Source organism: Microtus pennsylvanicus, chromosome 18, assembly GCF_037038515.1.
Source record: "Microtus pennsylvanicus isolate mMicPen1 chromosome 18, mMicPen1.hap1, whole genome shotgun sequence".
Lineage (NCBI taxonomy): Eukaryota > Metazoa > Chordata > Mammalia > Rodentia > Cricetidae > Microtus > Microtus pennsylvanicus.
Window position 1 is genome coordinate 33,537,263 of NC_134596.1, and position 25,809 is coordinate 33,563,071.

Below are 25,809 nucleotides of genomic sequence, written 5' to 3' on the forward strand. Positions count from 1 at the left end.
AAAGTTAGCCTTGAACATATTTTCTCTTCTCACTTTCTACTGTTTTTTCTATATCTCCATGTGCAAAATAAAAAGGCTCTCACAATTTGCCAAATGTTTATCATGTTCTCAGTGTTTAAGACACATTATTAATGCTTTCTATAATCTTCCAAGAGAAGATTGGAATTACCCATTTACAAGAGGCAGCATGGTGATGAGTGGTTAAGGTAACAAAAACACCAACCATAGACATGGCGTCCTAGTCCAGCTATGTCTTAAGTCAAGCCTAAATTGATTAATAAAATGATGCTTTCTCTCAGAAATCCTATATTGGACATGCAGTTATCACTGGATATTGGGAGACTGCTCACCTACACTTTCTGTTACAAAAGAAAGAAGATTAAGCAGAAAGTATAACAAATGTTTGGTTTCTTCATTTCTACCAAGGAAAAAGCGGAAATAATCCAACTTTCCATATCAAAATTCAGATTAGTAGATTCAGCAGCAACACTTTTTTTTTAACCACATCTATCGCCCACTCACTCCTTCCTCATTTTACACTTTTAGTTTAATAGCCAATGATTGCCACATTGTAGATGCTTCATATATAATAAAATAAATTACTTAATCTCTCCGACTCAGTTTTTTAATTTAATATAAGCACTAATACTAATAGTAATCTTCAACCAAGGATGTTGTATATATACACTGGTTATTTTAGTATGCAAACTAGCAACTAGCACATTGTGTGATACTTAGCTCCACTAAATGCTAGATGATAGTTATGGTTGTGTTCATTGCCTTACATATTCATGTAATAAATAATAAATGAGATTCACTTGCAGAGCATATGCAGTGTGTATAGGGACAAGGGTTTTGATGGCCAATCACAAAAATGTTCTTAAAGATATGATTCTCATAGGTTGAGTTGACCTACAGAGCTATGCCACACATCTGGGAGTATTTGAAAGAACAAACTTTGCTTGATGGCCTTTGAAAGAGGGCACAATGTTGGGTGTGTGGGAAAAGGGGTCGATTGGAGGGATTGGGAAGGGATGAATATAATCAAAACATATTATATAAAATTATCAAGGAAGTAATAAAATGAGAAAAGTTGGCTGTCTTTGAAACCAAGAAATATTTGTGTGCTGATCTCAATCCACAAACAGGTATAGTTTCTTCAAACAAACTATTTATAACTGCTTTATCAATGATTCAATATATAAATGAATGTGGTGCCATTTGTGATTATTCCTTTCTAACATTTCTGTTACCACAGGTGATGCCGTATACTTTGCCTCCTAGTTTAGATGGGAATTATTAAAAAATCATTTATTCTAGCATCAATTTTTAATTATTTTTACCTACTCTACTCACTAAATATTAAATTATCTTTCATTCATTCTATAATTCTGTGGAAAGAAGTAGCATATGATAACAAAAGATGATACCCTTTCTTTTGAGGAACATTTCATGCATTGAAGCATATATGGACCAAAAAAGAGGCCAATCTAAACAGTTGGTGGGAAGGATTGGAAGTTCAGGGACTATCAACTATGTACAAGGTTAGGCTTCTTGTGGGAATACCTTGAATTTTGAGGAATAAATAGGAAAAATAATGACTTTAAAACAAGTAGCTGTTCTCATCATTACTGTGAAGACAGTAGGGTCTGTGTTTATTCAGTCTCTCCTGCTGTCAGCGTCTTGCTTTACTGTGACTCATTTCCACAAATCATGAACTAATGTTGACATATTATTATGAGCTGAAGCTCACTCTTGACTTTGATTTGCTTAGTTTTTACTCTTTACATTTTTCCCCTAAGATCAAAGGAGATAATTACACACGTTTTTCTTAGGCTCCTCAAGACTGGCTGATTCTAAGAGTTTCCTTTTTCCTTCTCTTTCCTTCCTTACTTTCTTCTATTCTTTCCTTTGTTCTTCCTTCCTTCCATTCTTTCTTTTCTCTCTTTTCTTACTTATTTTTTGAATATATTGAATACATGGAATTTTGAGGGACACTGTGCTATTTGGTAGAGCCCTTCTGTTGGGGACTACTTCTATTTCATGATCTCTACATTATTGCACTGAACATTGTGTGTTTTCATGGGAAAGATCACAGGAAAAATTACAATTCTCATTTATCTTATCAAAGACCCATAGGGTCATAAGGCAGAATAGTTTAAGCAGGAGAAGGATATGAAGGTACTAGAGAGGATGTAGTAGGAGAAAGGATAACTATCAGTAAAGATGTCGGACAAAAAACACATGGAAATCTCATATTATATTTTTTAAAGGGTCCGTTAGAAAATAGTTTAATTGGTATAACCTTGTACAAAGGTCAATGCCCCTTCCAGAAGTCATAGATTGACAAGTGATAAAATCCATTTTTAGATCACTGTTTTATTAAAACATTTCATTTTATTATCCCATAGTATTTAGGTTTATTGTATACAAAAATGCAACCTCCAAAATACTTCATTTCATTACACATTCTTCTCAAAGAACAGGAAAAAATAGAATTATTTTTAGTCTAGAGCCATCAGAAAATTTCCCTACTATAAAACAGGGAAATTAATCAGAGACCTTTAGTATAGCAACTCATATTATTCAATGAACAAAGATATTTGGCTAGAAGAAGTGAGATGGCTCTACAGGTATCTTTTAAGTTCCGTGTTAGGTGATGCAGCTGCAGCAGCTTTTGGGTGTGTTTTATAAACTCAGCTGTAAAAAATCTCAGCAAGGAATAGGGTATATGTAGCCACCTGTCATTTATAAAAGGGAAGGCAACCAAAAGTATTAACAATGGCCATCCATGACTTTTAATTTCATTCACCCAAAAACCATGTGAGGTAGATAGTTCTGATCCTGCTTTACAAAGACCAGTGAAAACCTCAGTTAATGCCATGTGGTGAGCTTCAGAAATGAATTTAAACCCAGGATTTTAGACTTCTCATCACATATTTACAGCATCATAAAATATTTTAATAAGATTAATAATAAACCCATGGCTTTCCCTTTATTTCTGATATAGGAATTGCAGAGCATGCTCATTTGTGGAGAACAAGATTAAGCTACATCTTCCTATAGAAAGAACAGATCCACAATGAGAGAATATTGTGGTAGAATGTATTGATAGAGTGATAAGTAGGGAAGGTAATGAAGGATGACAGTCAAGTCATCCCAACTATCATACCATTGGATAAAGAAATTAAAACCATGTTAAAATTGGTGGTAATTATTATTCAATTATGTTTCCTCCTAACAGATATGAACATAATTTAATTTATAAGACCTGGGCACAGAACCATAGCAACATAAATTCTAGCCTATTCCAATACTATTGAGTCATGATAGAATACTGATCTGCTGCCCACAAAATCATGAAAGAAACAAAGTGTGAAGGAAGGAGAAAAAGACAATCTCATCAAGAAGAAAATCATACCATCAATTGCACTCCTGATTAAAAGCAGCCCATGGCCAAGGTTTCTGCTGTCAGTTCACATGATAGACAGTATATTGGCTAACTGCTTCATCAATCCTATCTTTCTGCTTCCATGGGTCTCATGGAAGCTTCCACTAGCTGGATTTCTAGATAGCAAGGCTCATAGGAAAGCTGTTGCAGAGTAAGTTTGTTGTATAGTAAGTCGTTTAATTAGAGGCAACAATGATTACCTGCCAAGCTTGTTTTGAATAATAATCAAATGCTGGCGATGGGTACTAACTGATCAAGCTTAAACTCTTTCACACACAATCTTGTGTAAATGGATGAAGGATGATAAATGGAAAAATCTGTAAAAATGATTGGTGATACTAAGAAACATAAGCTTTAGGAGATGGAAAGACTGGAGCCTGATCTCGAGAACTGACATTTTCCGAACATAGTTACTAAACGTTTGAGTATTGGTCTCTGTAGTCGGAGGCTGCTCATTCCTTCTTGGATGCCCAGACTTGAAATAACCATACAGAAGCCTTATTAATTAAATCACTGCTTAGTCTATTAGTTCTAGCTTCTTATTGGCTAGCTTTTACATCTTAAATGAACCCATTTCTATTCATCTGTATATCGCCACAGCTGTGGCTTACCAGCAAGGCTCTGGTGGAGTGTCTGTCTCTTGTGGGAGGCTAAACGGCGTCTCTCTGACTCTGCCTACTTTTTCCCAGCATTCAGTTTATTTTTCCCACCTAACTCTTTTCTGTCCTATCCAGGCCAAAAAGCTTCTTTACATTAACCAATAAAGCAACACATATACAGAAGGACTTCCCACACCAGGTCTCTTTACCCGTGATGGAGATTAAAATATCGTCTTACAATGTTGCTCATGTTTAAGTGACTCACCCATTCAAAAGAATTTAATTAAGATTACATACTCGCATGTATAATAGATGAGTGGTTAGTTTTGATTATATACTTGACACAATATGGAATCATCAGCGAGAAATCGTTACTATTTGGTTGGCCTGAGGGATTTTCTAATTGTAATAACTTATGTTGGAAGACTCACTTCAGACTTGTGCTGCATCATTTCATGGGCGGGGGCATGGAATGAATGAACTCCAAATGAAACAGAGTAGTTTATATTTCCAGCCCCAGACTAAACAGGGCCTTTTCTTATCCAGCCATAATGCATTATCAGCTCCTTGATGATGTGTTACCTATGATGGGCTCCTAATATGCCTCTCTTTAAAATGACAGTTGAATTTGCTCATCAGGTACAATGTGTCTTATTTCCCCTAAAGACATTGACTGATTAAAAAGAGACTCTGACAGGTTTCCCTTGTGTGTCAGAGATACAAAGGATGTTGTCAGAAATGGGCCCTCCACTAGACCAAATATATAGTAACACGGCTGCAGTGTATCATGGACTTTAGCGTCTGAAGCGAAGATCTCATATCACATATATTTACCTCAATATACTAATTAGAGAAAAAGATGATTTCAGCATTTGCTTGTTCAAAATTAATCATTTTAAACAACAAAATTATAACTTTATTGGACCTAATTAAACACAAAATATGAACAACAATGTTTTTCATGTCATCTTTTAGAAGAAAGATATCAAGATCACAATAACAAAAATATAATTCAGTCCCTACATATTCTGGCTAGTGATCTGGGTAAATAGTATTCTCTACTCTGTTCAACTTTTAGATGAAATATTTTGAATCTTTATCTATGTAATGGAAATAACAGTTGTAATTGTTAGATCAGTAACCTTCAAATTTATGGATTAAAACTTGTACTAATATTGGTCCCTAACACTAGACTTGTACATTATGCTCTGTACCATGGCCTCGTCTGGATTTAGGGAAGACTCAAAAAAATCACAGGAGCTCGATTATCTACAGATGAATAAATATATTAGGAGACAGGTATCAAGTGAGTTCTCCATAATTAATAGGCAAGTTTTCTAGCAAGGAAGAATAATTTTCCCTTCACTAATGACTCTCTTGAGCAAGAAATCAAGAAGATTTTGATAGGAGAAACTGAAAACCCAAAGTAGTGAAAATAAAATCCAGAAAGTCTTCTTTGAGTTACCCAGACCTTGCACTTCTATACTTAGTGTTGTGTGATGGTCACAGATTAACAGTGTATGGGCGAAGCAAAACACAAATGTATTTTTCTGTGCTGAGGAGAAAAAGTCCACTACGTCTATAAATTCTAGTTATAATTTTGAGTTCTATAAGGATGACAACACAAGACTATATTTGTCCCTGTGGCTGAAACAAGGCTTGAGTTCAGTAGCCTAGATGAGCAAGAACATAATTGGATATTGCTCTGGAGACCAGGGAGAGATAATGTGAAAACAAGAGTGTCAAATACTGAAACATTACATGTACTGAAACTATGAAAGAAGTTGATTAGTAATAAATGTGCAAAGCAGATAGGATCACGAAGGAGATTTGGATTAATAGAACAGAAGACTGTCTGATTTGGAAGTGATCTTTATCTAAAACAGAATCACTGGGAGGCGAAGGATAGTTTTCCTATGTTGTAATTTCTTTTTAAGACTCGGGTGAAATGAAAAGTTCACAGGATTGAGTCAAGGAAAAAAACCCATTCCTTAACAAAATGGTGAAGAGTGAAGGTTGTTGCCTCACAGTAAAAGGTTAGAAAGAGGTTTTCCAGGCAAATGGATCCAGAAGCCAGCTGAAGTAGTCAGTGTAATAGCTTAAAAAATAGACTTCAAATGAAAATTAGTCAAAGGAGACAGGGAAGGACACTTCAAACCCATCAAGGAAAAAATTTACCAAATGGCATTTCAATTCTTAACATCTATGACCCATGTACAAAAGCACCAACATTTGTAAAAGAAACATTACTAAAGCTTGAGTCATAATCAACCCCCAGACATTAATACTAAGAGACTTTAATAATACACTCTTAGCAATGCACATGTCATCCAGACAAAAACAAAATAGAGATCCGCTGGAGTTAATGGACAAGACATTATAAACCAAATGGACCTTGTAGATAGCTACAGAACATTACACTCAAGTACATAAGAATATAGCTTCTTGCCAGCATCTCATGGAACTTTATCCAAACTATCCACATACTAAGTCACAAAGCAAGTCTCAACAGATGTAAGAAAGTTGGAAATAACACTTTGCATTCTATCAGAGCACCACACATCAAAGCTGGATTTCAACAACAAAGAAAAGAACCCGAGAACTACAAACTCATGGAAAGTGAAGAACTCTACTGAGTGACTACTGGATCAAGGCAGAAACAAATGTTAAAAAACAAAGACCTTTCTAAAATTCAATGAAAATGAATGCCCACCATACCCAAACTTATTGGACACACGGAAAGCAGCGATAAGCATTTAGAGCCTATTAACAAAATTGGAGAGATCTCATCCTATCAATTTAACAGCACAACTGAAAGAAGCAAGCTCAACTGTTGTGAGTAGAAGGCAGGAAATAATCAAAGTGAGTTCTGGTATGAATAAAATAGAAACAAAAAGAACAATACAAAGAATCAATGAGACAAGGAGTAGGTTCCTTGAGAAAATCAGCTAGATATCCAAACCTTTATCCAAACTAGCTAAAAGACAGAGAGAGAGTATATTCAAATTAGAAAGGAAAAGTGGTACCTAACAACAGACACCAAGCAAATCCAAAGCATCATTCAGTCATGTTTTAAAAACCCATACTCCACAAAAGTGGAAAACCTAAAATAAATGGACAATTTTCTTTATAGATACCACTTATCAAAATTAGATAAAGGTCAGATAATCAATGTAGGAGGAGTGGAGAGAGGGGAAACTATAGTCAGGATGTAATATATTAGAGGAATAAATTTCCTAAAAAGCAATGAGACCAAATTTGTTAAAACACTAACAGTGGGTTTATCTCTAAGTTATGTAATTTCATATATTTTGTGTTTCCTTGTAAAAACATCCACTAACAAAACTAGTGAATTTTGTTGAATAAATCAATTTTGAAAGATTCTAAAGAAAAATAGAATATAACATATGGACCATGACAGTAGTGACCTCCAAGAGTGGAATCTGAAGGCCGAATTTGCATTCAGGCAGTTTATACTTCATAGCATTTGCTTTTGAAACTTTCATATGACATGGCATGTTAGAAAGACTTTGAAGTCTGTTAACATCTAAAACAAAAAAAAAAGTTGTTCTCACCATACTGTGACCTTATAAAATTACTATTGTATGTGTTTTCTTACTTCTTATAAAAGAACGAAGTTGTATTGCAATTCATTGTAAAATAGAATGAGATTCCATGTAAATGAAAACCTATGGGAGTCATATGGGAGTAATGTAATATCTCGTATCCTGAGACCCTGATGGGAGCCAGGAAGAAGGCTAAGGGAGAACAATCATCCTTTGCCTCATACTTGAATAAAATGAAGAAAGGGGGACATCCAAAAAGGGAATGGAAGTTCATCAAGGAAAATTGATTTTATGACGAGCATTTTTCACAATATGTTACAGCTCACTATACACTGGCAAGAGTCACTATGTGGAAGCATCGAGGTCTTGCAGTAAAGAATAAAGAAATGATGATGCAGAAGGCAAGAGAGAAAACTGGCCCCTCTCTAAGAGGCGGGGCCACATCCCTTCTGCTCCTTACCTCCTGCCTTCTGTTAAAATCTCAGTGCTTGATCATTACTCATTCTAGACACTCTTCACTATTCCCTGCCACAACTGCTACTCATGCAATCACTTGAGTTATGCTCCAGTTCTAACCAGTCTGATGAAACAAGGAAGGCCAAGAATAATTTGGCTGGACATATTTAACTATTTAATAAAAAATCTAGATTTTCCCAATTCCATATCAAGTAAGAAAACATAAACCCAGATGGGGAACAGTCTAAAATTTTCTCTGATTTATGCTGGTGAAATATTCTTTAGATTATATATATATATATATATATATATATATATATAATAATTATAATTATACATGTGTGTATATATATATATATTTGTGACCAATAAGAAAATATGAGCATAACTAATTTTAATTTTAAGCACATTTAATTCAGTAAGCGTTTGTTTGACCTCCAGATACTCTCAACTACAGCAAAGTCTACAGAAGGTATCAATAAAATAAAACAATTTTCATTGAAAAGTCCCCTCCCCTTCTCATTAATTACAGTTTCCAAGGAACACTTTATTTATCTTTTACATTTCCTCTTCTAAAATGCAGTAGCCATATTTTTATACATCCATGGCCATACTGTTTGATGGTGTCAAACATATAATGTAACTATAAGGTGTTGAATAGGAGACTGACTGAAACAAGCAGACATTAGCAAAAGACAAATGGCCAAGGAGCTAACGAAATAAGGAAAGCTACAAATTTTTTTTTGTGGAAAGATTATTAAAACAGACTTTGGATTAATCTTCAGACATAATATTTTTGAAGATTACTTGAACTGACAAAAAGCCAACTAAATAGTGACATATAAATACATTGGGTTTATTTGTTCATAACACCTAGGGTGAAGAATAAACCCTTGTAATAGCTTGATGTTTGTTTTTAAGAATATTTTGTAACCAGGTAGCAAGTCATACACGTCTTTCCAGGAAACATTTCAGTGGTGTGTCGAATCATTTTATATCTTCTCAATAACATTTCACTTGCTGAATGGCTGGAGAGATGGATTTGTGGTAAGGATTCTTGCCACACAAGGGTGGACATTTGAGTTACATTCCTGAATTCATCGAAGTGGAAAAAGAAACACACTTCACAAAGTTGTACTGACATCCATATACACACCTCTATTCTGCACCCCCACATACATAGACAATGTACGATTTAGTACTAAATAAATCAACCATGATTCATCCTTTTACACCTTACTCAGCTACTATAATAGGGACATCTTATTGGTCTTGGTCAGCTGACATTGAGGCAGCTCTTTGATAACAAAATTTGGATATTTGATTTTATGCCTTCTAAAAAGCTGCTATTTTTAATGCATGTGTCTGCAAAATGCAATTCAAAATTCCCAAATTATCATTTTTCTTCAACAACTTATTCTGTCTATTTTGTCCTCACAGACTGCTCCAGAACTTTGAGGCAATTTCAAAATGTCAGCGCATATCCATCCTGGTAAAGTATGCTCCCAAGCAAAGAAAGAGAAAGCTAAACACATGTGGTTGACATCTTCAGGGAACATTTTGACAAATATGTTCTTTCACTATTTCTTTGTATGCCTACTTACCATCTGTTAAATGGTAAATAGTATTTTATTTAACTCAGTATAGTTCTAAGAACTAGATAAATGGATTGCAGTGTCTGGAATACAGTAAGCACTCTTTTGCTAATAATAAAAACAACAATAACAACAATGTAACAGTTAATCTTTGTCAACATAAGTAGATTTAGATCCACCACGGAAGAGTGTTTTCAGATATAATACTATCAAGATTTGACAATTACCTATATAATATGAATAGGATGTGAATCAGGAATTTAACCTTTCCCTTGACCAAATCTGCCAATCAAAAATATTGCCGTTTTTATAGTTGTGGAGACATCATTAGTAGAATTTTGATTTGTACTTAATTTTCACAGAAATGTGCTCCAATATTTTGCAAGAACATTTAATAGTTTAGTACAAATATCTGGTCTTGGCACATAATGAGGATTCATTTAATATTTAATTAATTCATCTGTCAGACAATTTCAGATTCACAAAGTGCACTAATGATTATTCAATTGACTACCAGAACACAACATTAGTACAGAGCGTATGGGTACAGTCGCCTGTCATCTTCAAAGCAGGACATTCAGAAAGATACTCAAAGTGAGAAATGAAATATGGTTACCTGACGGAGTCTAAGATTAATACTGCATTTTTAATATTACTTGAAAAATATTTGACTCTTTAAAAAAAGGTTCAGAAATAGAGTTTCCATTTTCAAGTTGAAGCACTTCAACATGAGGTTCTACCGTTTCTTAAAAGTTGATTTCATTGGACTAGAATTAACATTGTGTGAGGCTTGAAAAATTATACTCACCCCATATTTGCCTTTCATATGTAAAAGTTAGGGAGGCCATATACACACCAGTATCATACTATCTTCATTCACTTCAAATGTTCTGAGCACAGTACCATTCCATCAACCAACAGTAGGAAAGCAAGAGCTAAGGCATATGATGAGTTTGGAGGTGAGAATAAAAGTTTCCTGGTAAACAAACCCAAATTACTGTTCACTGATATGGGAAAAAATGATACAGACTCTTCTAAAGAAGGACCATTCTAAATAAGTAAAATTAATTCAGTATTATCTTTATTCAATTCTACTGATCATTCAAATGATATTTTCAAAGGAAAAAGTTTAACTGGGAAAACGAATGGGGGAGGTAATATGTTCAGTAAAGAGGAAGAAGCAGAGCTCTTTGAGATTATAAATAGCATCACTAAGAAAATGTTAAATTGGTGCCAGAAAAAGTACAGTGTTGTTGAAAGAGACAGAAAGTGTGTAAGTTTCTCTGGAAACTTATAATTTCCCTAGAAATTTAGAGATAATTTAATTGTACCTCAATTTGGGTAAACAATGCAGGCAACTTAATTGCTTGTGATTATAAACCTTTCATTTTTTATTGACTATAGTGAGCCATAACTTTTGCTGATACAAGTGATTAAAATCTCATTATTTTTAAAACAACACTATTAGAGCATCTAACACAGATCTTTTATGTCAAACTTAGCAGTATTTGCTACTTTTATTCTATTACAGAGGCATATATATATGTGTGTGTGTGTGTGTGTGTGTGTGTGTGTGTGTGTGTGTGTGTGTATTACAAAATCCCTCAATCATCTAGTGCTCCACAGGACTTAATAACAAAATAACATAATAGACATATTACAAATTTACCACTTCCTAGAACATCTTCAAATACATTGAATTAAAAAAAACTGATACTTTGCATTTTAAACAAAAGTATCCATCTCTTATAACCCTGCACAAGTATTTGTTTGCTGTCTGCTTCCTGAATGCTGATGCAATGGAACCCCCTATTCTTGCTAATAAGTCTAAAATAATTTCTCAAATGTTTGACTCCTAGGTTAGTGTTTTCACACCACACCAGATCTCTCTCTCTCTCTCTCTCTCTCTCTCTCTCTCTCTCTCTCTCTCTCTCTCTCTCTCTCTCTCTCTTCTCTCTTACATATACTTACACACACATGTAATATGAATATATTTCATTCTTACACACTATATTGTGAATGTATGTATATATACATGCATTTATAAATGTAAACACTAATATACTAATCAAACATTTGCCAAGTCCCAAACCCTATGCATTTCAATGAACTTCTAAATAGTTAGCATGACCCTTCTGAAGCAAAGGAGTGACTGCTTAAACTAGCTGTTTAATGTTTTTCTTTGTGATTTAATTAGAATAAAATGATTTCATTAAACAAATATCTATGAACACTACTAATAGGATTTTGGTAGTATGCCATAGATTACAGTTTTTTATTGTTTCTAAAAATAGTGTGAGCACCTTTAGATAGCTATCACTGTCATTGCTATCATTTAGGATATAATGGGGATAGACCTATCAGTGCAGTTTCTGTCTAATTTGTTAGGATCCATATAGTTTCATATGGGTTTTGTACTCACCATTAGCTTCTGTTGATAAAATATCGAGTTACAAATTATCTAAGGTTCATGAAGTACTGTTATTTGAAATCCATGTCAAAGTTATGCATCTATCTATTGCTTGCCTTTGTGTCATTGTAAAGATGCTCATTCTAGTTTGAGAAACTAAAAACATACCCTAGGACAAATTCACAACTGCATTAACACTCTACCTTGGATGACCTCCACCCTATACTGTCTCCAACATACAGAAAGCAAAGGAAGGCATGTTAACCTTCTATCTCGCAGCGTTTATGGGGTGCTCATTGTAACATCTCTGCCTCCAAACATACCACAGCAATTGAAGGAGGTGGGGTGCAGTATACTCAGGATTGTATCAAATCACAAAACACCCACACACTATTATATGACTGTACGCCTCAATGCAAATGGCAAGATAGTAGGAATCTAAAACATATTAAATGTAGTGATCACTTCCCTAATTAATTTTCTGTTCTATTCAGTGGTAGATTTTTTTCTGTAGGCAACCCAAAATAAAACACTGTTTATAGTCTGTTTTTTTTTCTCCGCTATATGAACAAGATAAAGCATATCAAGTTCTTGGCAATCTAATTAAGAAGTTATGAGTACTTACTAACCACTGGGCTTCATGATAAGTGATTTACATTCATATTTCAAAAGAATTGTATAGGATGTGTCGACTTATAGTGAGGAAATCAAAGTATGTAGTTGGATCAAAGCATCTCTATTACCATGAACATTAACCAGAATTTGAATTCAAATTTTGCCTGTTTTTGCTTCCACTTGAAGGATAGTAACTCAGAGGGATAAAGAAACTTGTATTACAGACAAGGCCTCCCAACAAATGGAGTGAATTTAAGTTCACAGATCCATTGTGCCTTATGCACTCATTACTGTTATCACTGATGATGAATTCCAAAGAATCTCCTTTCATATATAAAGCTACAACAATTTTTCTTTCTACTCTTAAAAATGTGTACTGTATTCTTTTCTTTTATACCTGGCATCTGGGGGACAAAATGAAGATACTACAGCAAAGACTAGAAGAGAAATTCAGCAATTTGTCCCCAGTATGTTGCAAATATGTAGGTCTCTTGTGAGGTAAACTTATGTTACACACACCCTTAACTTTTCTTTGCATAGGAACATGGAAACATTGTTTTCCGAAATGGATAAAAAGTCACATGAACTATTTACACATGCAGAAATCAGAAACATCCTCACCAAGGAAAGCAATACTGCCTTGTGTTTCCTAGGGAAGAAGGAAAAATAGGAAGCCTTGCAGTCCATTCTTTCTCAAAGCTGCCGTGTCTACACCAATAACAAGAAACACATTTAGACTTGCCCTGGGTCTGCAATTCTGCCTTCCCGCTAGTGAATTATAAAGAAGTTGTTTTTTCTCGTCTATTCCCTAACCTGTACAAAAATGCCTTATATCAGTTGAATTGTAAGATAAGTAAATGGTTTAATAGAGTTGTCAAGTGTATATTGCATGTTGTTTTAATACATAATTCAATATAAGTAAAGTGATATCTGACTTCTAATATTAAAATCTATATAACAAACCATTAGTTCAGATTCATTTCTTCCCAAAACATAGGTTTAAGTTTGGTTTTCTTTTTGTTTTGTCTTTTTGTTCGTTTTAGTTTTTCAGACATGATCTTGCTATGCAGCACTTAGAACCGTGCTTCCACTTCCAAAATATTTGGATTGCAGGTAATTTGTTGAAGGAGGGCCACTTGTTGGTTTTCAGATGCTTAGCCCTGAAATAATCATACAGAAACTATATTATTTAAATCACTGTTTGGCCCATTAGCTCTAGCTTCTTACTGGCTAACTCTTACATCTTAATTTAACACATCCCCATTAATCTGTGCATCACAACCAGGTCATGGCCTACCAGCAAAGTTTCAATGCATTTGTCTCTGGTGATGTCTGCCTGGCTTCTCTCTGAATTCAGTTTAGTTTTCCCCGCCTACCTAAGTTCTACCTTGCTATGGACCAAGCCAATTTCTTTATTCATTAACAAATAAAAGCAACACATAGACAGAAGGACCTCCTACACTAGTAATTACAACCACAGTCAGCTAAAGCTGGTACTTTTTATTTGCTTGTTTTTAGGAATAGCATCACACTCTACAGCCAGGCTGAACCTAAGTTTGTGGCACTCCATTTGCATCAGGTTCCTAAATACTAGAGGTACAGGGGTCACCCAGATCTATTAAGCTTCTCTTTTCTCTTCATCTCTCTGGGAAACTGACCCATGTCTTATGTGTAAGAAACTGGGAAGGAAGGACTGAACATATTTCCTAAGAAAAGTGAACAGCTCAACACCATAGAATGGTTCTGTTGATGAGAAAACACCCACCTATAATTGTGACCCCCACTATTTTGGCAATTAGCCCCTTGTTTTGCACCAAGTAAGTACATGAATGTGCCAAATACTTCAGTATACCACATGCCTAAAGGTAGTTCTAGTAGATCTTCTCTTCCCTCCACTTAACGGCTGCTCTGTAGACATAGTCTCAAGCCTTCTAATCATTCTGATCACTTCTTCAAATAGGTCATGCTTTGCTGCATTTGTTTTAAGTAATGTGAAGTAGTTGGCTCAGCTCATCCAATGCCAACAGATTTTGAATCAGAACAAGTCACCAAAAGTGAATTTTAGAAGGTACCCATAAGAATAGCTTTTCAAGTCCTCTTCTTATAACTAATGAAAGCAGCATTCGAAATGAAATTCATCTGAGTTTGCATGAGTCCCAGTTGTCATACAGGTTGTCTTTCTTTCACCACAGACTAAATTTGTCTCTCTATTTTGAACTCTAAAATATTAATAGTTTCCTTCATCTTTCCTTTGAGATAGTGAGAAAGCATCAACGCCAATCAAACATACTGATTAGCTTAAATAATTTTTTCAGTTACAAAAACATTTGGGAGAAAAAATGATAATAAGTAAGAAAAAGGATGAAACATGAAAAGAAGACACGGAGTAAAAACGTAGATAGAGGAAAAGAGTAAGAAGGGAAGAAGAGAAAAAAAATTTGATGAAGAGGAGGAAGACGAGATCTGGGGATCTCAACCTTTGTTTTTCTTAGGTTCCTTCTTTACTTGCTTGGCATATTGTTCACTGTGAGAAACTAATTTTTGTATTCTGTTTTGTGTGCTCCCAGTAAGAAACTGGAGCAGAACACTTCAAACCATGTTCACTCCATCCTCAGATTCCTATTCAAAAGTAACCCATGCTGAAATATTAATAACCTGGGATTTAATAAGGTACTGTTATTGTGAATATGGGTCACTAGACTGCTTTTAGTAATAAGAAATAGTAAGTTTTGGAATATCTAAATTCTAAATAATGTTGCCTCCATGAAATCTAGAATAAGGCTTCTCTCGGGAAAATACATGGATGCAATTTTCAAACATCAGCGGTGTCCGTGCTAATGGTCCAGCAAACATGCAGGTGACCATCAGACTCAAGAAGTATGTGAATATTTAGCACTGCAGCAGTGTCCACACTTTCACATCCTAGGCAGCAGGAATGGATTCTGCCCCCACCCCAAGATAAACAATAATAATTTCATCAGCATCTATTGACTAATGAGAATGATAAAATAATTGTTCACATAACACTTTTTTCTATTCTAATGATCTATTAAACTAACAGCAGTTTGCAATTTTCAGCCATCAAGTTTGTCTGAAGTTTCAACGCCTTGTCAATCCCTAGGTAATAAAAGGAAATGCTTCAAAAGGCACTCAGCAGGCTCCATGATGACATTTCTAGTTTTTTCCAGATTAAATTCTTGTCACGATGTGATGACAATCAATGGAAAGATTAGACAGGAAAAGTAGTTCACACTTATACCTTCATGCCCATGCTATGTTTTAATAGCAGTGTGATATTCATTATAGCTAAGATATGGAATCTACCTTGTGCCCATTAGTGGATTGATGGCTAAAGAACACACCCAAGTCATAAAGAAGGATAGAATCTCATCATTGTAGCAAAATGAATGAATCTAGAGGTCATTATGTCAAGAGAAACAGCAAGACAAGTAAAGACAATGCTATTCTTTCCCTCCTACACATACATGTTAGTTATAAACAGCTCACCTCAAAATGAGTAGCAATTATGAGATGCTGGGAAAGGTATACAGAGAGAGAATAAACGGATTAATTGGAGCTTCTCTGTATGTACTTCATGAATATATGAATGTCACATTGAAATCCATTAACTTGTACAATTAAACTGGAACTAAACATTTTTAAATTTTGAACTAAACATACTATGAATTAGACAGTGAAGATCTTTAAACCAAATCTCGAGTATTGTTATTTGTTTACATAATTATCAGAAAGCCATATCCTAGTGCATGTATTGCACAGCAGTGTGTAAGCTAGCATGACAACAACATTTTAATGATTCTGTGCTACCAGGAAAACTTATGGATACTTTTTCCCCCAGAGCATCACTGACATTTTTTAGAATGAATTAGCAGCTTTATATCATTAGGCAGAAATAAGAATCTGTGAAAACAAAAAGGAGTGAGGCATAAACAGCATTTCATAATTAATCAAGGGAGGTATTTTGGCACCTTGTTTTTATAAAAAAGCAAAACTGTGAAAATTACGAATGCCACCTATTTATCCACACGCCATATATTCATACATAATGAGTCTCGTACTATTAGGGAGACCATTTATTCAGCAAGCCATTGAATGCCTGTTTCCTACTTGGCACTTTAATAGGTACTGAGAGGACACTTAAGAATCCCAGTTAAGGTCAGGAAAATTAGTAAAGTGGAAAAACATTGTGAACAACATATAGAGTATGATATATGTGTTTTTCTACAGAAAATTCAACTCAAAACATTAAGTTCCTTATTGAAATTTAGCGACATCATCATAAAGAATGCAATAACAGACTCTACAAGTCTATTGGCATTTTTTACATGCAATACAGGTTACATTTCATAGTTATTATTATTTATCAAACTCACAAGTATAGAAACTAAGTATTTTCACCTGAAACATTTATTCTATGGTGTCATATTTTCATTTCAGTAATATTAATTCATTTATTACATGTGTTTTCTTTAGGTGAGGTGGCAGAGCAGGTGATAATCTTATTTCTTTGGACACTGAAGTTTGAATGTGACTGCTGTGATCTCATTGTGTCCAGTGAGGTTAGAATCTAAAACTAGTTAGATATATATACGCTTTGCTAAATTCTATCTTAAAGATTTTTATCATTACTCTCAACTGGAATTGTGATCTATTGGATAGTGTGGAAGACTTCAGCTGAGCTCATTCACGTGATTACAAATGGCTGTGTGTCAGGAGGCACTTTTACTCGTCTCAGATGTCTGGCGTCAAAAGTTTCTAGCAGCTTTCTCTGAAAAGCCTGAGGCCAAAAATGCGGCAGTGGTTTTCAAGGCAAACTAAGAAGAAACTCTGAACACAGCCTAGTCATTTAAACCTATGTGATATCAGCCACTGCGAAGGCTGAGGCAAGAGGACTGAAAGTATAGCAGTGTAGTGAATCCTATTTTAAAACAAAAAGTCCATGAGACGTGGGATACATCTCAGTGATGAACAGTTTGCCTAGCATGAATGATGCCCCAAGTTCAATTCCAGGCCTTGGGTGGAAGTTGAAGAGAGTAGTCTCCACTTGATGCTTCCTTAAACAAATCAACTATGAGGCCCCTGTTGCATGAGTGCAAATCCTGCTCACATTCTTAATGGTTAGAATTCGGGGGACTCATTAATTGGGGTTACCATTGAAAAGAATCTGTCAGAGCCCTAATATGATGAAGACCATTAACCTGGGCCACATGCACACATATGCCAAACTGTGGAAAAGTACTGAGGTGAAATACCTCTTAAATTTTCTCAGAGCAAATAGGGTACTGTCTGGACTGACTGACTCATGGAAGAAGAAATTACATTTCTCTTCTGAATCACTGCATCTTCTCCTCTGTAGTGCCAGAGGACTAGTTTGCCTTGTCCTTCAAGATCACTACTTTAATGCTCTGTTCACTTGCTTTATATTATAAATCTCAAAGACGAGAAGTTCTAGGTGTAGTTTTATGTATCATACATCACTGTTAATATTCATTCTTGTAGTATACAGAGGGTATAAGTGACAGGAAATGTAAGTGCAATCACTTAATATTAAAGCTGGGTTCCAGGTCTCCTGTGCTTCCTCTGAAAGGAGAGATAGCATGGATTTTCTAGAAGCATCTTGGGATAGTTTCCAAAGGATTAGTGGATACAGTGCTGTCATGTTTAAACATGGGGTAAATGGTAATTTGAAGACAAAGCACTTTAGAAAAATAGTTTATCTTTTTGTAATTGATAGAACACATAAAAGCATCAGGAAATTTTTGTACTTTTCAATAACAGTCAACTGAGCAAAAGACGACAGCTTATTAGAATATTAAAATAAATGGAGAGGGCTAGAGACCAATTGATCTGAAACTGCAGGAAGTGATCTCAATCTAGTGAGAAATATAGATAGAGGATCATACAGAATTTATAGATCCTGAGTCCTCAACCTGAGGGTCATGGGGCTCACCTAAGATCATTAGAGAACATGATTGTTTACATTATGATTCGTAACTAGAAAAATGAAGTCCTTGTTTTTTATTGCTGAGTAGTACTCTAATGGTTATGAAGTAGCAATGAAAATATTTTTTTATGTTTTGAGGTCACCACACTATAAGGAATTAAAGGGTCACACATTAGGAAGGTTGAGAACCACGGACAGATGGATGATAGATAAATAGATAGGGAGACAGGTAAGTAGACAGACAGAAGAGAGCATGAATTGGCATTTTCATTTATGAAAAAATCTCAAAGAAACTTTCTGAAGGACCAAGCAACCGAACAAGAGACATCTATTGGAGAGTTCCCACACAATCCAATACACCTGAATCTTGTTTGACTCAAAGATTTTCTGACTGGATGCCAGTTTTGCTTAGTGAACATCTATACCACTCCACTACTACATGGACAAAGAAAAAGATATCATGACTCATTTGCCCATGTCCAAATTCTTGTTCATAAGCAAAGTTCTTTCTGAAATCATCAAAAAAAATCTACAACATTAATTTTAATATGTGAACATTCAAACCTGGATCTCCAAATTCCTGTTTGTATTATACTATATTTTGTATGTGTTTATTAACACAGTTTCTATTGCTTTATTTTTCCCTCAAACAAAATACTTTAGTCTAATTAATATGCTACAATAGGCAATTTGTGTATCATAGAACATTGAATAAGTGTATGCTAATTCTTCCATGAAAAATAAATCTTTCATTCTGTCATATTCCCTATTGACTTAAATTTCCTCACAGAATAAGATTTTTTTCAGTTTTGCTCGTCACAGTTAGCTATTCTAAGAAAATGTAGACAAATAATTCATATATATGGAATCCCAGATATGAAGAGCCATACCTTGCTTTTCACTTAAAGTTGTTCTAGCCCTGATTACTCTTACTCATTAACAAACAAAGCTTGTCATTCATTTTAATAGGTGTATAATAGTGGGCTGTGTGAAGACATCATCATGTACTTTAGTAAATTACTTATTGAGCACTGGTGCCAATTTAGACTAAAACAAGGATTGGTATTTGTAAAATGAAAATGTAAAGATTAGTTTCTCTGGAAGCAGATCTTAACTTAGCCTCTCCTCCATGGGGTGCAAACCTTACACTTCTGAAGACTGAAGTGTGCTCCATCTTCTACTTTATCATGTCTTTTTTTTTCTTTTTTTCTTTTTTTTTATTGAGAAAAGGAGAAAAAAAAACAAGTTTCCACCTCCTCCCAGCCTCCCATTTCCCTCCCCCTCCTCCCACCCTTCTCCCCCTCCCCCCACTCCTTTCCCCCTCCCTCTCCAGTCCAAAGAGCAGTCAGGGTTTTCTGCCCTGTGGTAAGTCCTAGGTCCTCCCCCCTCCGTCCATATCTAGGAAGTTGAACATCTTGAAAGCCATTGCTTTCTGTGTTTGCGTTTCATTTTAAGCAAGTATTAGCATTCTCCCTGTTAAAAGTAGAACATCAGATTCTCACTAGACTTCCAACATAACAGAAAAGTTAGTGTAATCATTTCTCAATGTACTTTAGAGGCATTCCTTGTAACTTTCTGCTACTTGGAGTTATGGTTACATGAGTATCTGTGTGTGCCTCATCCTCTTTGCTGAACTGAAAATTCATAGAAGATTTTGATACACAGAACTATCAAGAAGACTTGCATATATTAGCCTTTAACAAGCTTGTGATCTATGAACATATACCCAAAGCATTAGACCATTGGATTCTCTTAAACTATAAAGGTATATAGAACTCTAAGTTAGTTAAGTGCTCTAGTTCTGGCTCTAAATTTACTATTAGGTATATATTTAGTAATTACTCAAGCTCATTGAAGATTTTGAATCTTAAAATTTGCATAAAATATGTGAACACACTGTGTCACTGGATTTTTGTGAGAATCAAGTAAAACAGATTTTTTTACACAAAAAATCTCAGCATTAGATGGATGCAAAAGGAAAGGTTATTATGTGCCTTGATAGAACATTGCTCAGTGTACATTTGCAATGGGCAAGACCCTGAGTTTGATGTTTATCACAGGCTCCACAGCAAAAGGAACATATTTTTTCTATGAAAAGAAAAACCAAAGAAATCCTAGCCTATACATTGTATTACACAGAATTGCCACACATCCATGTTTCGAAATAAACTATCACTTTACAATTGAAAACTTTCAAAGTTAGAGAAATGTCAATTAATCTGGAAGCCTATTTTACATTTGTACTACACTAAATATTATGAATAAGGGCCTATACAGTGAAGGGTATGCTATTACACTACTTGATAGCAAGAAGTTTGTTATATCTAAATTAGCTAAACTGTCCAAAACTCTGATATAAACTCCCCAAAATAAATTCACTAATTTCCCAATAAATTACCACCACATCTTGCAATATTGTTTGCGTTCCAATGATACATTTTCAAAGATTTTTAAGTCTTCTGTATTCTAAGTGTTTGATGATTTTAAAGAAGAATTTGTTGTTTCCTCCAGTATGCGTTTATGCTTACTTATTATGTGCACTTTGTTGCCCTAGGAAAACTATTACAATAATACTTAGATCACATAAGTCCTATAGGTCAACAAAAAAATCAACAGTCTTAAACAAACAGATTGAAAAGTTGCATATGAACATTCAGTTCAAGACACTGTTAGCAACAAATATAATTTATGTTAATTTATAAATTGTGCTTCAGGTGTTCCCTTATTACTATATTTTTAATACAACAAAACAATAAATTTAGAAAACATTATTATTGTATTGAAAATTATAGTTTCCAAATGTATTCTACACAAGCATAAAACTAATTCATTCTTCTTATTATTATGGATTTAGCTAAGCATTCTATATAACAAATAATTTAAAGTTTACACTGTTTGACAATTCTTCATAACAGCATGCTAAGCTACATTCCTTACTAGATATCTTTCTGTCTACTTCCATTCAACTATAAAAACAAGAGAAAAAAATGATAGAATGTTAAATATGTGAGATACTAAATAAAGATCCAGAAAAATGAAAATAAACCTTTAGAAATAATCATCATCATAGCAGAATTTGAAATAGTACAATCCCTATTGAAAAACATATCTTGCTCTTTAACAAGTGATAGACATATAAATGATTATGTTAGTGTAAATACATGGTCCTTTTTATCATACTGGTGATGTTGAGGCATCTCAAAATACCCACACTGGTAAATATTTCAGGCATGCAATAACTGATAATTTAACTGAGAGGTACTTCAAAGTATTGTGGCATATTTAATATGTATAGAGGAAATCACATACCTTCTGTGTGCACAGCTGAGACATAGGTCCAGTTATATCTCTTCACTATGTCCACCATGGCTCGTGCCTGCTGGGCATCTGAAGGAACGACCCTCATGAAATACTTGAATAGAGTCTTGTCACTCAGATCCATGCTGGTTGCAGAGTATGCAATCTGAGGTATGTTGAAAAGCTGGAGCAAATTCTGGACTTGAATGGCCACAGAACTGGAGCCAGGCCCAATGACTCCCACTATGGGTTTCTTGGAGCGGAAAGAAGAAGAGCCATCCACACAGCGTACCAAACCCTCTTCCTCTTCTGAAGAGATGAGCGAATCCCTTATAAACTCAATACTTTGCTCCAGGGCCACAGCTGAATGCCAGCAGGAATCTCTTATTTCACAGCCAAGTGTGATGTTGGGCAAGAGATTGGGGTCTGAGTTGATCCTTTCCAGGGTATGCAGCATGGCCTCCACTCTCTGGATGCCATACTGCTCACGGACTGCCCCGCATTTCCTCTCATGAACCTTGTCCACAGTTGGTTGGTGGTGGACAGAGAAGAGAGCTCCAATAATGATGTCACCTGGCATGTGAGCCACCACCCTCCTCTCGCTGGACTGTGCACTCCCTCTGACATCTTCTTTCAAAAGTAGGACTGACAGGATCAACAGAAGGACCATTTTAGGGGAGGAATTCAAGCTAATAAATACATCATGGTGGAAGAAATTCAGAATTCCAATAGGAGTAATCAAATGACACCCTGCGTTGAGCGGCACATTGATGGAATCCAGCAGCAATTTAGATATATACTCTAAAAAGTAACAAGGTCCCCAGATAGCTTCTAGTTAAATGCATCCATGTGGTCATGATCTTCATTACCTGAAAAAATAGTGAGAAACATGAGTTTTAACATAATAAATTCTATTCCAGATACACTCTGAACAACCATATTAATGGAAAAACAGAGGGATTTGATATTATAGATTGAAAAACTAGATTGAAAAATGTGGGGATTTGGGGGGTGTGTGTGTGTGTGTGTGTGTGTGTGTGTGTTCTGTTTTGTCTCTGCGTCAGTTTCTTGGTTTTGACATCTTTACATTAATACTTTCCTTTTGTTCATCTGGAATACAGAAAACCAAATGGGATATACAGCAAAAACACCTGTGAAAAACAGCATCTAATTATTCAAGCTAGTCTATGAACTAAATATCCTGAAAACACTGGTCCTTAAATACTTTTGAAGATTGGTGAGTGATCTCTGGGTAGTACGACTGTATCCAGTTTTGATTTTTATTTTAACAGGAATCAGATCTGAAGTCTTTCCAAATCTCACTACTGAACTTTTGCTAACTATTCATCTGTTAAAGCAGTGTTCATTAGAGGGTTTAGATGTGACTCAGTGGTAGAGTGCTTGAGTAGTCTACACAAGACCCTGAATTCCATTTCTACCATCCCCACAGCCAACAAAACAAAACATTAAAATCATGTTTATTTTCTGCCTTGATGCAGTGTAAAGTATATTGAATAAGGATTCTGTGATATACAAGCATTTTGTACATTTAATATGTAATACATATCAAGGATGGGTGAGGACTGTGATTGCTGACCTTGCCCTTTGATGGACATTGCTACAAAAGAGCTGGCCCTGCCCCCATAGACAAGCTGGCCAATGCACTCAGAAAAGATAGTCCCACTCTTCTTCACCATAGATATGGGAGAGTTGGTCCTGATGATATGGGCCTAGGAGAGCTGGTTCTACCCTCACCTGAGAGGGTGGTCCCCATGGTCTTGATGGAACAATTCAGCCTTGATTGGCCCATCCTAACATCTACCCTGTCTATGACCTGCCAGAGTGAGTGAACAGACTGGTCCTGCAGAAGGTTACCCAAAGTATCTCCTGACTTGGGGCAGCAGCAGGATATGTCAGGGGAGTTTTGGTGATGGTCCAGTGGTGATGGTGTGCACCAGATCTGTTAATGACTCATTACAATGAATATTTTGTGGGTCAGGCTGATTGGACATAGGGTTATACTGCATGACACAACACAGCTTCCAAAGCTACTAGAATGAATGAAGAAATAATGGAATAACAGAGGAATGAGGTGGATTTTTTTGCTTGTTTGTTTGTTTTGTTTCTAATTAATTTTGGGGAGCAGGCTGCAGGGGTGAGGAGCAGATATAGAGAGACTGAGAAATTAACAAGATTGGGGTGCACGATGAAAAATTCTCAAAAAATTATGTTTAAAGACGAGGGAGGGGGACTTAATTGGGGGAGGGGAGGGAAATGGGAGGCGGTGGCAGGGAAGAGACAGAAATCTTTAATTAATTAATTAATTAATTAAAAAAAGAACGAATATAAAGCTAGAAATGACCTATCAACAACATCAAATGAGCATTCAATCCAATGTTAGAGAGTTGTTTTAGCAAAGCCATATATAACAAGATATGGTATACATATTTAAGTACTGCTGCCACCATTTTATATGTCAAATTAATTTTATGACATTTTCAAACAATACTTAACTACTAGGTAGGAGATATGTGAAAACGTTGTACAGTGATGCACATTAATAATTATTATCGCCTTTCTTGAAGCACTTACTACACCCAATCAATGGTTTGTATGTATTGTTGTACCTCTCTTACAATTAAATATTTACAATATATAATGGTATATATTCTCCTGATACTCACAGACTTACTTTATTAGTCAATACCCCAAACAATGGCATACGTGGACACTTAGTGAATACAAAGAAAGTTAACAAGATAAAAAAGAGGATGTTCATGTAGAAAGACAACTAGGACCTAAAGACCGAGAGAGATGGAATTGTGGCATTAGCTTCTCAGGCTAAAGAAGAGGCAGACTATGTTGGATCTCTTAGTGTTTAATGTGAATTGCCACTAAATTCCATTCTGAAGCTGTAAGCAAATGACAAGCACATTCAAGTTTAGGAGCCTTTGGCTAGCAGGATATTCTGGATAACAGACCCAAGAAGTCCAATTAGAAGACTCATAGTAATCTAGGTGGAATAACAGAGGCTCCGTCACGACTGATAACAGTAAAAATAGAAAGAAGTCGACACAGTTAGATATAACTTCCAAGAAGAATCCTCTGGGTGTGCTGATGAATTAGATATGAGTAGAGATGGAAGAAGGTTAATCTGCCCCTGAAATCCTGCCTATGAAATTACCTTTATTTGATACAGTTAATATAGATGAGATAGACAGATAAGTGAGCCAGAGTAGCAGAAGAAAAATAACTATTTTCTTCTGAATATTTTAAATTTGAAACATTTTTTGATGTGTCCAGGAACAGATGTCAAGTAGAAAAGGGATGTGAGACTTAGAAGATAGTTTTAGTTTGAGACGTAAATGCAGAGCAGCCAGTATATAAAATCTGGAATGCATGAAACCATCTGAAGAACAAATATAAACCTATCAAAAGTGGAGCTAAGAAGAGCTCCCCCTAAGACCAGATTTCAGGGGGGAAAAGCGATGAAAAAAAAACAACTTACAGAGTGAGAGACAAAGATCAAGTGATATCAAGGAACACAGGATGGTCCCAACACTATATATCCAGAGGCATATCCAAGGTCTTCTACATTGCACGAAGAAAAATATCTGTCTTTATTGAAAATATATTTATTTTATACATTTTGATAATATTTGATTCAGTAGTTATATCTTATGTATGTGTGTACATTGCTGATTATATCAACAAACTATTTAAAAATCTAAGATTTTTTTGCAAAAACTATTTCATTATCTCTATTTCACAAATATATATATATATATATATATACATAATATATATGAGTTTGATAAGTTAACTGATAACTTCCAAAATGGTAAAGAACAATTG

General features: G+C 35.2%; 1 protein-coding gene across 4 annotated transcripts in view; it reads right to left on the reverse strand.

The window, feature by feature from the left end:
* Grm5 (glutamate metabotropic receptor 5) overlaps positions 1-25,809 on the reverse strand; it is a 350,264-nt gene that overhangs the window by 310,668 nt on the left and 13,787 nt on the right. For all 4 annotated transcript variants that reach the window (XM_075953286.1, XM_075953288.1, XM_075953287.1 and 1 more), the window contains exon 3: positions 21,967-22,823. In XM_075953286.1, coding sequence (XP_075809401.1) covers positions 21,967-22,624 — 658 coding nt within the window. In that variant the 5' untranslated portion in view covers positions 22,625-22,823. The remainder of the gene's footprint in view (positions 1-21,966; positions 22,824-25,809) is intronic.